This window comes from Musa acuminata, chromosome BXJ1-7 (assembly GCF_036884655.1).
Source record: "Musa acuminata AAA Group cultivar baxijiao chromosome BXJ1-7, Cavendish_Baxijiao_AAA, whole genome shotgun sequence".
NCBI classification, from domain to species: domain Eukaryota; kingdom Viridiplantae; phylum Streptophyta; class Magnoliopsida; order Zingiberales; family Musaceae; genus Musa; species Musa acuminata.
This window is the reverse complement of record NC_088333.1, coordinates 4,484,651-4,497,630: the sequence shown is the minus strand read 5'-3', so window position 1 is coordinate 4,497,630 and position 12,980 is coordinate 4,484,651. Positions and strand designations below refer to the sequence as shown.

At 43.0% G+C, this 12,980-nt stretch overlaps 3 protein-coding genes across 5 annotated transcripts; all 3 read right to left on the bottom strand.

Annotated features, from left to right (window-relative positions):
- Positions 1-57: 57 nt before the first annotated feature.
- LOC135678352 (F-box protein PP2-A13-like) lies at positions 58-3,253 on the bottom strand. The gene is made up of 3 exons (XM_065191065.1): positions 2,578-3,253; positions 2,255-2,373; positions 58-624 (listed from the first exon to the last, which is right to left on the bottom strand). The coding sequence occupies exons 1-3, from the start codon at positions 2,896-2,898 to the stop codon at positions 192-194; spliced, it is 873 nt and encodes a 290-aa protein (XP_065047137.1). The 5' UTR covers positions 2,899-3,253; the 3' UTR covers positions 58-191.
- Positions 3,254-6,313: 3,060 nt separating this feature from the next.
- LOC135582134 (protein DWARF AND LOW-TILLERING-like) lies at positions 6,314-11,882 on the bottom strand. Of its 3 annotated transcripts, XM_065191060.1 has the most exons (3): positions 11,763-11,880; positions 8,016-9,564; positions 6,314-7,913 (listed from the first exon to the last, which is right to left on the bottom strand). In XM_065191060.1, the coding sequence occupies exons 2-3, from the start codon at positions 8,620-8,622 to the stop codon at positions 6,670-6,672; spliced, it is 1,851 nt and encodes a 616-aa protein (XP_065047132.1). In that variant the 5' UTR covers positions 8,623-9,564; positions 11,763-11,880; the 3' UTR covers positions 6,314-6,669. The 3 variants fall into 3 exon arrangements, with proteins under 3 accessions (XP_065047132.1, XP_065047131.1, XP_065047130.1); XM_065191059.1 differs by having other exon boundaries at positions 6,314-9,494; positions 11,763-11,882; XM_065191058.1 differs by having other exon boundaries at positions 6,314-9,564.
- Positions 10,956-11,880, bottom strand: LOC135678350 (protein yippee-like At4g27745). Its single transcript, XM_065191061.1, has 2 exons — positions 11,763-11,880; positions 10,956-11,446 (listed from the first exon to the last, which is right to left on the bottom strand). Exons 1-2 carry the CDS (start codon positions 11,853-11,855, stop codon positions 11,219-11,221), a joined length of 321 nt encoding a protein of 106 aa, XP_065047133.1. The 5' UTR covers positions 11,856-11,880; the 3' UTR covers positions 10,956-11,218.
- Positions 11,883-12,980: the final 1,098 nt, after the last annotated feature.

The window sequence follows — 12,980 nt, the reverse complement described above, 5'->3', positions numbered from 1 at the left end:
TATTGCTGCAAGAAGCATCTCTTTCTTCATTCAATGATCGCTTTTAACCCAAAAAAATTGGAAGACGGATAAAACATTAAAAGGGGAAAAGCCTCATCATCCTTCACATTACAACATCAAGACGGTAGATATGTATGTACAGGACACCACCACCATCTGCCGGACGACATGATGCACCTCCCACGGCAAAGCTACAAGAGCGGGCAGGATGCAGTCGGCGGACCGACGAAGCCCTGCGGCCATATCAAAACTGAGTCAACGCAGAGACCCCCTTTAGTGTGGGTGCAGTCGATCTGCGTCATCGAGAACTTAACTCCGGTGGGTGCATCTGAGCTTCTCGAGACAAAATCCCCAACATGGTAGTGGATCCAACTTCCGGGTTCGTCCAAGTAGCACTTGGATTGAGCGAGTTGGCCATCCGAGGTTGATAGCATAAACCTCACAGGCTTCACGTCCCATCCGTGGATGTGCTCGGGGCTACACACCCGACGGCCGAGCCGTTTGGTGGCCCTTCCTAAGTGAAGTCGGAAGTATAAGCTGTATGTGCCCTCCGGGAAGCAGAATTCCACTTCCCCACGAACCTCCAGCCACCATATCTGATGAAGATATGCCACCGTCTGAAACCTACACGAACAAAGTGCTTCATGTCATTGACCTTCTTCTATACATAATGATGAAGTGTTTTAATTGGCAAATCAAGCATCTAGTAAATGACAGAACAATAATGAATGATGCATTACGGATCTTAACAATGCATTACTCTTCGTCTTGAGATAATACATTTGGAAGGAAAATGCCAAGGATGCATACAGGACCATTCAGAGAAAAGAAATATCCCTACAGAGTGTCATCGTTGAGATATCTGGACTGATTAATGCATTGTTGCAGAAATGAAGGTTAATACATTGTTGCACAAGCGAATAATCTCATATTTATGTCCACGTATGAGCATCATGTATGTTATTTGATGTAATAAAAATTTCTTTTAAAAAATAAACTTGAGTGACTACGCTGTCAACGAAAATACATTAGAGAAGTCTACAAAACATATCTCAGCAAAAGGAAACTGTTTTGACAAAGGCTTGCTGCTTTGTCATGATACAATATCTCCTCAGAGAAACAAAGCTTTTGATTTCCTCCATATGCTTTCAACAAATGTCACCTTTATTTCAATTTCTTTTTGTGTGGACAGACTACTCCTTTATAAAAGGAGGAAAATGTGGCAGCAGGGAATGTCATGTTAGTCTCATGTGGCAAACAATTTCTGATTCTTTGGTTATTAGTCAACAAATACCAAAAAATGAGATTGGTGGTAAAGGAAACAAGATAAAATGAGACATGATCCTTCTCCTAAATCAAGAAACCTAATTGGCAAGCAAATCAAACAAATTCCTAATGTCAAACCACCACACCCAAATATGTGCTAGAGGAAAGGCTTAAATAACATGGTCTACAATTGCAATGGGATAAATGTACAACACGGCAGAAAAATTAGTGGGAACATGAGAATTAAGGAGAGGGTGCAGAAACGGAAAAGCTTTAGCATATGGTCAAACTGTGGACTGCATAAGAGAGACAAGGAACCACTGTTACCACAGCAACATACTCGATAGATTCTGATATGTTGTTGTATAAGCTGATAATAACATTCAGCTGATTCAAGCAGAATCAAATAATTCAGTACCAAGATTCAATACAGTTCAATCTTCGGTTATCTAAATAGATGAACCCAAACACACATGAATACGCCTTTGTGATACAAACATAGCTTTCAAGAATCCATGAAGAAACATAATACACAAAAATGTAAGACTCATTCCCAAATTAATCTTCATCCATCCGTAATTAATATTTCTTACTAATATCTTTAATTGATTTACTACTTAATCAATGTTCAAAGTCACCGATTTATGTTTAGGAGTTAAGCTTCTTGATTAATGGCCTAAATTAAATTCTTTCCAGCAAGTACTCTTTTCTAATTTATCCCTTGTGTTGCAATCTCTCTCCCTAATAATAATCAAGAAATTCCTGGACATCTCATTAATAATACAACCATGCTTAATGAAAAAAGAGAGATTGTAATATACATAACTAAATTAAGGTTGCAAATGTATTGAACTTTACAAGAACAAATCCATGAGACCAGCCAGATTATGCTTCAAATTGAACTAAAATCATGTGAGTCACTCGCTGAAGTATGTCTCCGAGGAGACATCCCAGTGGTCAAGCAAACACAAGAAGGAGAGGCATCTACCTAGATTCTGCTGTTGGAATGAAGTTCCAGTATCTCCTATCACCAATCCCTGTTATCGACAATGCCTTTGAAGATATCCACATACAAATCAACCCCCTCTTCTTCTCTAGGCAAAATTCCTGCATATTTCCGATCCATCAACAAGATAAAAACTCAGAATCTATGGTCCGGTCATCAAATTTTGTCGCCGAATCATGCAAAAAGATTCCTCCCTTTATGCATAGAACTAGAGAAATTCGCACGATATTCTTATCCGAACAACAATTCGAGGATGATACAAGAGCCAAACGATGAAAAGGAAAAGGAAAACGATACGCCCGTACCATGTTTGCCCCACCGAAGGCATTACGGCGACAGAGGAGCGCGAAGATCTCTTTCTTGCTAAGCCTGCGGCCCTCGGAGTTGTCCTCCCCCGACGCCTTCCCCAACAGATACCTGTAATTTCTCGGCAGCTTCGTCTCCCACACGAGGTCGGCCGACGCCGCCCCACAAAACGTGCGGCAGAGCCGCGCGAGCCGGCAGATCTCCGCCGGCTCGAGCCGCAGCATGATCTCCGCCACGCAGCCCTCCGGTAGGGTGCCAAGCCCCGTCAGGCCGCCGCTCACCCCCTCCGGCCCCGAGTCGCTCGACATCCCAGCTCCCATCGAAAGAACCCCTAACCCTAAACCCGCAACTCCAACGCTCCCCCTCACCACCGCAGAAACCGCTGGCAAGGAGCGATCTTGAGGACTAATTGGGGCGTGATCGGTAGAGGGTGAGGGATTTGGAGGAGAGGAGGAGGGCGACTCCGGATCGCTTCGTGGAAGGCGGCAGATTCATGGGCAGGAAGAGGAGGAGGAGGATGAGAAACCCACCATCCATTCCAATTCGCGCGACCTCGCGGGCTTCCCCGTTTGGCTTCTGCAGCCACCAATTCTACCGTTTCTGGCTACAACCTCTGCGACAACTCTCTCTCTCTCCCTCTCCCTCTCCCTCTCTCGCTGCCTCTTCTATTTATTGCATTTCTTGCCATGTAGAATATAAATAAATATATATATATATATGTAAATTATGTATTTTTATATATTGATTTTCTAAAAAAAAATCCTAATAATCTCTTATTTGATAATTAATCGAAACATTCGGATTATTCAAATTTACGTGTGATAAGGATTGAAAAGAACTGTTAATATAAATGGATTGAAAAGAACTTTGTGCTATCTTTCACATCTCACAGATGGAAAGAGTTGTGTTGGATGCCACTATCCATGTTCTAAAGGAAGGGTGTCAAATACACAGATTTGATCAAGTAGGCCATGAAAGTGTTGATGAATTGTTCCATAGAAATTGATAAGGATGCTTGTAGCACAACAAGAACACACCCACACCACTTGGATCATTATACTGAATTGAATACTCTCATAAATCTCATTTGTTCTATCCTAGATTGGACTGAGCAACCCCAACACTGTGGATGGTGGATTACTTTTATGGAGTTGATCTGAAAACAGAGCTACAAATATCACATCCTTTTGGCCAATAAATTAGTAGGAATACCATGAACAACAACTCTCCTCTGCTCAAATGAGCTTTTCTTTTGAGTGCTCTGTTTCCTCCAACCTGAGTAGGAGGGAGATTGATGGGGACAGAGGGCATTTAGGGGACAGTGGAGTCAGAACTGGATGAGATTGCCGTCTTGTGCCACACGGTGGAAGCCTTATCCCCACAACAGAAGAATTTGATCATGTATTCTTCCATAAGAATAAGCACTTTATCTTAAGATTTTTGGATGATATCTTATGAAATATATTTGTGCAGATTCTCAGGTGGTCTTTCATTGTCACCTCTCTCTCTACAGTGCAACTGAACATTCTTGATAATTCCATGCTACCAAACGGAGGAGGAAGACAGATAAGAAGATGATAAGCAGAATGCAAGATTCTACCTTCTTCACAGAGCCTGTTAGCATGGAATTCTCTCTCACAGAAGGTATTAATGGAAGGTTTCCTGGTCCAGAAACTTTTTGGACAGGAAATAAACTCGGTCTCATCAGGAATAAATCATGGAATAGGAGGAGGCTTTTGCCAATATCTCCCAGAATCATGAATAATGACAAGCTTGGCTGGCTTCCTGCCACAGGCAGCAGGTTGATTTGTACACCTCCATCTCCACAGCTCTACAGCTATGAGCTCCATTAACTAAGAAGGGCACTTTATGATCTACACATGGAAAGGAGATGGCCACAAGGATATCTTCTAAGCAAAAGAATCCATTCCCAGTTGCGTGGATCCGAGTCATCATATGACAGACTCTGTCCCACCCATCTCTTCTTGTGGCCAGTATTGAACAGAACAAGAAAACGAGAAGACAACGAGAAGACAATGCTACGACCATTGCTGTTTGGCTTTGTCTTGACACAAAGATTTGCTGAGGAAGCAAACAATGAAGGAATCCTCCACAGTTTTGAATGTACTACTGATCAGTTTGACTTATCCAAGAAAGCTAAGAATGCTGCAAAAACTCTAATTTTTGCCGGTGCATTTGCTGGCTCATCTCTACTGGTAGGTGCCGAGACAAGTGCCTGTTTTTACTGATGAGAGATGTGTTTGTGTGCTACATTTCTTGATGAAATAACAAAAGTAGATCTCGCTGATGGTGGTTTCTTTGACATCCATGTCTCTTCTTGTAGGAGGAGAGTTAGGCAGCAAAGATTAGATTAAAGAGTTCAGTGACAGGGGAATTCAATGGTCTTCTGCAACAGTAGTGTTTTCTCCTCCTCTTCATTTGTTTGCTGCATCAAGATGTCATCTTGCCTTTTCAACAGTGACAACCATGAATAGTTAATAATCAACATGATAACAGTAGTGTTTTCTCCTCCTCTTCATTTGTTTTCTGCATCAAGATGTCATCTTGCCTTTTCTAGAGTGACAGCCATGAATAGTTAATAATCAACATGATAACAGTGATCTTCTCGAGATGTTAGCTTCTTATCACCTGTTCTTGTTCCTTGTTCCCCTTGTTCATCTACTACAGAAGAAATGACTTGGCAAAGAATTTTGGGCTGGCCTAGGATTGCTTCAAAAATGTATGTTATGAGGCAGATCTAACTTGCATGGAACAATTACTGGTGGTCACAAAACCAAAACTTCAATAGCATATTAGCAAAAGACTTATTGCAACTCTGCTAATACTGCACAGATAATGATTTTATTTTCGCAGGTTTATATATTCTATGGTAGTATACTCACATACTCATTAGTTGCAGCTAAATTTTATCTATTCTCTGTTTCCAGCTGAAGAGATGAAGTTGATATAGAGATCAATGATCAATCATGTGAACTCAGCCCTTTCTTTCATAGTATTATTATTACTTCTTGGCTCTTTTTTGAAGTCTTGAAAGCACATAACATACTTTTATCTCAACCACAGATGAAAGCTGGTGAGTTGTGATACATTCATCAATGAATTTTTCTAACTCTTGCAAAGATAGTTCAATCAACTAATGAGCATTTAGTTTAGTTGATTGAATCATATACACATCAGGTAACATTTTGCCAAGTTCATTAATACAATGCAGATATTGAAATGCCAATCTTTTTGCTTTCTTCCAGCTCTAGATTATTTAAAGATGATATACAACAAGTTTTTCCTTCAAAACAAATGAAATGTCCCTTGCAAATATATAGTAAGCTGTATTCGACAACCATTTCTGATTTTTACAGCAGCAAAAAAAGATAATTTCAACAAGGCGAGTAGTGCTTCTCAATGAGTATCACAAGATTGTTTGACTCTCATAAGTTCTCTATCTGTCAGCTTATAATTTCAGAAAGTCAAAGTGTGTTTGACAAATTAAGAAAAGGGTTGACTTTGTATCACATCAAGACATGATTTCTGAAAGTTATCTTCCACAAAGTGTGTTTGACAAATTAAGAAAGGGTTGACTCTGCATCACATCAAGACACATGATTTAGTCAATGTGATGAGTGGATGGAAGTGTCTGTTAGGCATTAGAATCTAACTGGGCAAATCATCCACTCATAGAACAGAGCACCACAGAAGAGGGCATAAGAAACTTGAAGACACACACAGAAACAATTACTATCCATTTATAACTGTTACTACCATCAACATGAAGCAATGACAAGAATGATGTATTGTGCTTCTGCAGCTACACTAGAGGAAATAATCAAAGAATCCTATACCTATCCTCAAATTCTAATGGAAGCAACTATAGGTAATCTGCTGAGGACCTAAATTACAATCATTTTGAACTTCTGCAACATATATGGGGAGCCTCAGCCGCAAAAGAATCAAAGAATTGCAAAAGAAGAAAAGCAAATAAAGAATGTCTATGTTGTGTGAATGGTAAAGAATGGACCTGTTCATGTCTGGAAGTGTATAAAGAATCCATATGAGAGTGATGCAGAAACCACCAACTAGCTTGGCTGAGACATGGAGGAGCTGCCTGCAACATCTCTGGGAGCCCATGCAGAGACCGTGTACAGAGGCTGATCTAACCACATGAGAGTGAGTCCATCACCTTCCCCTTGCTTCTCTATGCTGTACTTCTCACAGGAGTACATCCTCAGGATCATGCGACTCTGCAGCATCTCCCTTTCTCCAATTCCCAGGCATCTGAACCCACCATCCTCCATCAGCTTGCTCCACCCGTCGAAGCCCTCGTGTCTCTCGGTTCTCTCATCCCCTTCACAAGCAACTATGTTTCTGATCTCTTTGGCGAACACTTCTTCAACCTTGATCCTGGCCTGGCTGTCCTTGGGCAGGGCATCATCCATGGAATCGAAGATGGCCGCGTAGTAGCTTAGTGATCTGGCCAACCTTGTCTCCCAGTTAGGCTCATTGTGCTTTGCTTCTTGTTCTGCCATGACGACGATCTCTGGGTGTGTGCTCCTTATCAGATCCAACAGATCCATGAAAGCCTTTCCGCTCTCGTCGTAGAGTGCCTTGTGCATCGTCAGAACACAGTTCACCGCGAGGCACTCCTCCCTCTTCACATGAAGCATCCAAAGCCTCACATCTTCCAACCTGTCCACGACTGCATGGAACTCGAACGCAAGGTTGAACGACTCCGCGAGCCTCGCAAGCCTAATTCCTGTGTCCTGGAGGTCCTGTCTAGATTCGCCGACCCCGGTGATCCGGACGTGGCTCGGAGGATTAGGCCGCCGAGAAGCCAAGCTCTGAAACAAGCTCGGCCACTGCAGGCCTTGCTTGATGTTGAAGTCTATGATGTGCACTCTGTCTCGTCCTTCCAATGCCTTCAGCAACCTCTCGTTCAGTGTGAAGTGGAGAAATTTGGGAATGGGACTAACACAATCGAGGAGCCGCAGCGCTATAGCATTGTCGTCCTCGGTCGGGTCGAGGAGGCTCCTTGGCGGAGCAACAGAGAACATGTGAGGGCGGAGCCTCGCGACTCTGAGTGCCAAGGCCTCGGTGTAGTAGGCGACCACCCGGTGAATGGGGGTTCCCTGTGGGGTGGCCATCTCTCCGAGCCTGGCCAAGAAAAAGTTCATGGCTTCGTAGTTTCCTGTGCTAATGGACTCCGCACACGACGTGAGCAAGCGCACGAGCTCGAGACCCTGCTGCTCCGTCAAGCTGCCATCTCCGTCGCCGCCTGCGTCAGCAACACCGGAAGAACAAGGGATCCGAGACCCGTTCGATGCTGTATTGCCAGAAGAATCCTTTGTTGGCTCCGGAGAAGAAACGTATGCGGACGACGACGACGAACTCGAATCAGACTGAGACTTGCCGTTTGGATTTTCACCTGTGCTCAAATCATTGTCGGGGCCAGAGGATCCTCCTACCAAAGTATGGCTCGAGGACGACGGAAGCGGAAAGCTTGCTGCTGTGGGCACGAGAAACACCTTCTCCCCTTCCACCAATGGAGGCTCCTGGGTGGACTGAGGGAGCCATACCTCGCCCTCGACGTCGACCAATCCTGCTATGCCGCCGGTCCTCGTCCTCTTGGCTCGGTAGTCGTCGCACGAACCCCTCTCATGGAATCTCTTCGAGCTCCTCCGCCGCTCCCAAGGTCCGCCGTGGCCTCCATCGATCTCTCCGGTTCCTCCCCACGAGGACGTCCGAGCCACCATAGATGACGATGAAGAGTGTGTCACCGGGTTCCGCCTAAAGGAGCAGCTGGTACCCCGAGCCTCCGCCGAGGGCTTCTCCACCGACAGCGCCACCCTCAGGGGATCCTTCCGGGAGGCAAAGCCACAGGGCAGGTCGAGTCGCTGGGTACCCATCTTCTGCTGCTGCGGAGGGCAATGCTTCTCCTGTAACTGGAAATGGCAGGCTTGCAACTGCACGGAAGCGTCGATCCTCAACTTGTGCCTCGGCGACAGCAGCGTCGATGAGCACCCAGCCAACATCCTCTACTCCTCGTCCAACTCTGCTTCTTACTCAGATAAAACGATGCAAATTCTTCCTATCGTGCTGTGTGTGCCGCCTAATTGCTTCAAAAAATTAGTAAAAAAGGCGATTTTTTTTATTCGAGAACGGAGAGAAAGAGTGGAGGAGAGATTTGAAAGCCAAGTCAAAAAGAATCAAAGAATGGTTAGAAGAACAAATCTTGATCCCAAAACATTAGCGGGAGGAGCCAAGCACAGAGCCATGGACGTCCCACAGCGAAGCTCGTGCGGATTCCCCGGTAGCCATGGGAACCTCTGAGGCATCACCAGATATCTCCGCGACCTCCATGATTCCAGAAACCAAACCCAAAAACAAAGAGGAGAAGAGAAAAATGTAGAAGGCCGACTTCGAATTCAGGTGTATTTGGAAAACATGAGGAAGATTAAAGAAGCAACGAAATCAAAGATTATTCTGTGTGTTCTTCTTCTTCTCCTCCTCCTCCTCCTCCTCCACCTCCGCCGCTGCTCCTCCTTCCGGTCCCTCCCGCTGCTCCGCTACTGTGCCGGGCGAGTGAGTGTGCGACGGACTCACCGTTCCATGGAAAAAACGCCAACAGCTGCCAAAGTGGGATTCCCGGCACTGTCGGCTTGACGACGGGCGACCGCCCGATGTGGATCGGACGGAGAGGAAGGCGGGGTTCGATTCCGACCGTTGCGAGTGGTGGTAATCATAACGCCTTTTGCCAATATGACCGTTGCCGTGACTGTTGCACCCGGCTTCCTCGCGCGGCGTGACTCGCACGTGCCGCCTCTCCACGACCGTTGCATGGAAGCAAGAGTTGGGATCCGCTGTGGCGCCACCGACACGCGGGCGACCAATGTTGCAATAGACTCTTGACGCGCAGGGATATATTATTAATTTTCTTTAATATTTGACATATGCACTAATGACAATCCTGCAACCTAATAGCAGTGAAAATTTTGCTTCAAAGGCAAAATAATATGGTTGGGAAATCAATACTAATCACAAGCTTAAGCATGATGCACCTCCCACTAAGCCATAAACTTGCCAAATCAAAGTTAGTAACAAGATACACTTTTTCATAATGAGATCAAGAGCAAGAAAAGATAAGAGTAAATCTACAACATCCAAGAGAATTTGATAGGCCAATCCTGAAAAGATTATGTAAGAAAAGAATTTATATAGAGCTTAATGTTTTGGAATAAATATCTGTTAGTACAGTACCAGCTGAGTTTCTATTAAGAATACAATCACTGGAGAGTTTCACCTCCAAATAAATTATAAATTCTCCTCAGGCCCTAAGCAAACTATTGCAATTATAGCTTCTTGATAAGATTGAGAACTGAGGTGGAAATCTATAACCAGATATGTGTATACAGTCTATTCCAGAGAATGCAAAGATTTCAATGCTAGACTGTCTTAAACAACATTAAAGAATTGTAATCTGAGTACACTTTAGTTTCTTGTTCTGAGATTAAAAATAATTTCACCATGCCATGGAGAAGTTAGTGTTACAAGACTGTAGATCATATTTGGTTTCTACAGCAGTTGATGTTCAATAAACATTTTTTCACTTCTAACTTTTTATCTTAATCTCCCCATGAAGAGCAAAAGAGAATAGATGACAACTTGGAGTAGAAAAAGGAGCTGACACAAGTGCATCATTGTGAGATCAGATATTACCAAAGCAAGATAACAAGGACACACTCCTAGTCTTACAAAAAGAAAAAAGAAGCATTCATAGTCAGTCATAAAAAAGCTAAGTATCAGCTAAATTAACGCCTAGGTTACCAAAGACTTGGAATTTGCATTACCATGGAGCATCAACTTCCTGGAATTCAACAAATTCAAGGAATGAGTTATATAACTTCCATAGGGCACATAGGAAGAAGATGATAGTCAACAGTCAATCAATTTCAAGCTAAACTGGCAGAAAGAAAGGAGTTGTACTTTAACAATAGCTGCTTCAGGGAGTTCACCAGATGTCAAGAGCAATAGCCAAAAGATGCAACTTACCAAAACTAGACCTTGACTAAAGCATCTTGTTAGCATTTGATTCCACCCCTTCCAAGTATCATGCAACATATCGATTCGATCTCAGACCATTTTATGCGTGTTTTGGTGACTGATGAGGGTGTTTTCTCCTTTGATCTATTAATCAACTAATTGTTGAAGAGAGACATCCCAACTCAAATTATTATTGTTCAGAGAGGCATGGTTATTTTATCTTTTGACTATAATGCACACCGCTCCAAATCAAATATAATAAAGTGACAATTGAGACTAGTTAAGCAGCAAAACTATATGAAGCTAAAGCTCATTGTTAGGCAGATTGCAGCAAAATAAATCATGAAACATTACTTAAACGCATATGCCTAACCGATAAGCAATTGTTTTCATGGTGGCAGGACCGACATCTCCGAGACCACAAGTCTGGTATTTATATAAAGTTCAACAATCGTCAATTAGGCGACATTTCTATGGACAAGAATATATGGCTCTATCAGAGGATTCAGATCGCAGAGACAACCGTCTTATGCAAACAGGGAACTCGCATCAGAAGCTTCACCAACACATCATCCATTTAAACTCTTACTACCAGTTCTCCTTGATGATTCTTAGCTTCTCAAATACAAACTTCCCTTCCTTATACTTCTGTGTCTCTTCATAAGCTCTTTCATACTTCCATCCCAACACCTCACCACAATCACGGCAGTATATATCAGCAACTGTATGCAGTCCTGTCATTAGCTGCCTGTCTTCCTTTGGCCCCATAACAATGTTCATGGCATGAGAAAACAGAAATGCATGCCCATTTCTCCCCTACAACACATTTAAAGCATGTAGAACAAAGATCATAAAATCAATTCATGAAATGTGAGAATCACCATATGGAGGACGCAAATAAAGAATTGATTGACCTAAGAGCAGTCCCCTTTGATCATGTCAAAATGCTAGCTTCAAACAAAATACTAAAGATGAACACCATGAATCTCCAAAATCAGCAAAAAAAAGATTCGATTCAAACACCGGGTTTCACTATTAAGCAAATGCGTGGAGTTGAGATACCGCAAGGAACAGAAAAAAAATTAGGTCTGCAGCGTCTGTCAATCATTATTATCTACGATAAGAGCTTCACCTGGAAAGCCTTCGATATGATATCGTCGTGAAGGCAGACATGGTTTCCGCAATGACTGCAGCTGTAAACTCGAGGCCCGACCATTTTCGCCATCGATCGCTGCCCCCAGCTCTGGTCCTCCACTGTTCCAATCAAGCACACACAACAAGAACACACTTCTAAGAATCTAAACCATCAAGAAGGTAAAGAACATCAAAACACACCAAAAAAAATCCTAAAAACCCCCAACAGAAACCACAACCTCAATCGACAATCGGGGAGGAAAAAACTGACCTAAAATCGAGTTTCCCAACCACAACAATGTCCAAAACAATATTTGTGTATATATATATATATATATATATATCAACACCGCCGCCGCCGCCGCCGCCGCCTCTGATAGATTATCTGAGGCAAGAATTGGAAGCCAGAGGATAGAGACGCGGATAGATCGAGAACAAGAAAAAGGGGGAAGGAAAGTGAAAGCGACGGGCAGTTGTTGGTAAATGGCAAAATTAAGAAAAAAAAAAATTCAGAGGAAATATATATTGAATATAAAGTTAGTTGATTTGGTAGTTGGAAACCACAAAATGCTACATGTGATATGATTTCCTTCGTTATGACATTTCTTGTGTTAAATAATTATTTTTATAAGAAAATATTTTAGACTTTTGAAAAGGATAGAAACTGTGTTATGAAAATAGGAAGAGTCAAAATTGGATTTTTTTTGTTTTTTCTTTTTCGAAAATCACCCTTATCTTTTATATACGCTTTAAAATAAAATTTTAATTAAATATTATGATCAATTAGCTCATCCATCAGTCAAACTGGTGATACGGTGCTCGTCTGGACGAAGGAGCCCGAAACCATTGGCCATCCCTCGTGATAGGAGGGTGGAAGGAGGGGCGGTGCGAATTCCACGCACAATGAAGGCTGCCTACGGTACGAAGCGAGGAGGAAGGGGTGGCGGAGACTCCACGAAACGTCCTGTCGTCTTTTATCGGCAGTAGAATCTCTCTTCTTCCTTCTCTGCCTCTTCTCTGTCCATTAAGACTGGCAGATAGGAATGGCTGCTGGGGGCCATCTGCTCCTTTCTCTTCCGCCAAAATGGAGGCACAGATGATAACTACAGAGGATAGATAAAACACACACAAAATGCTCATCCCGAACTATACGACGCAAGCGATGGACAATGGAACGAAACACCACCATCATCATCACATTACAAGCAACATGGGT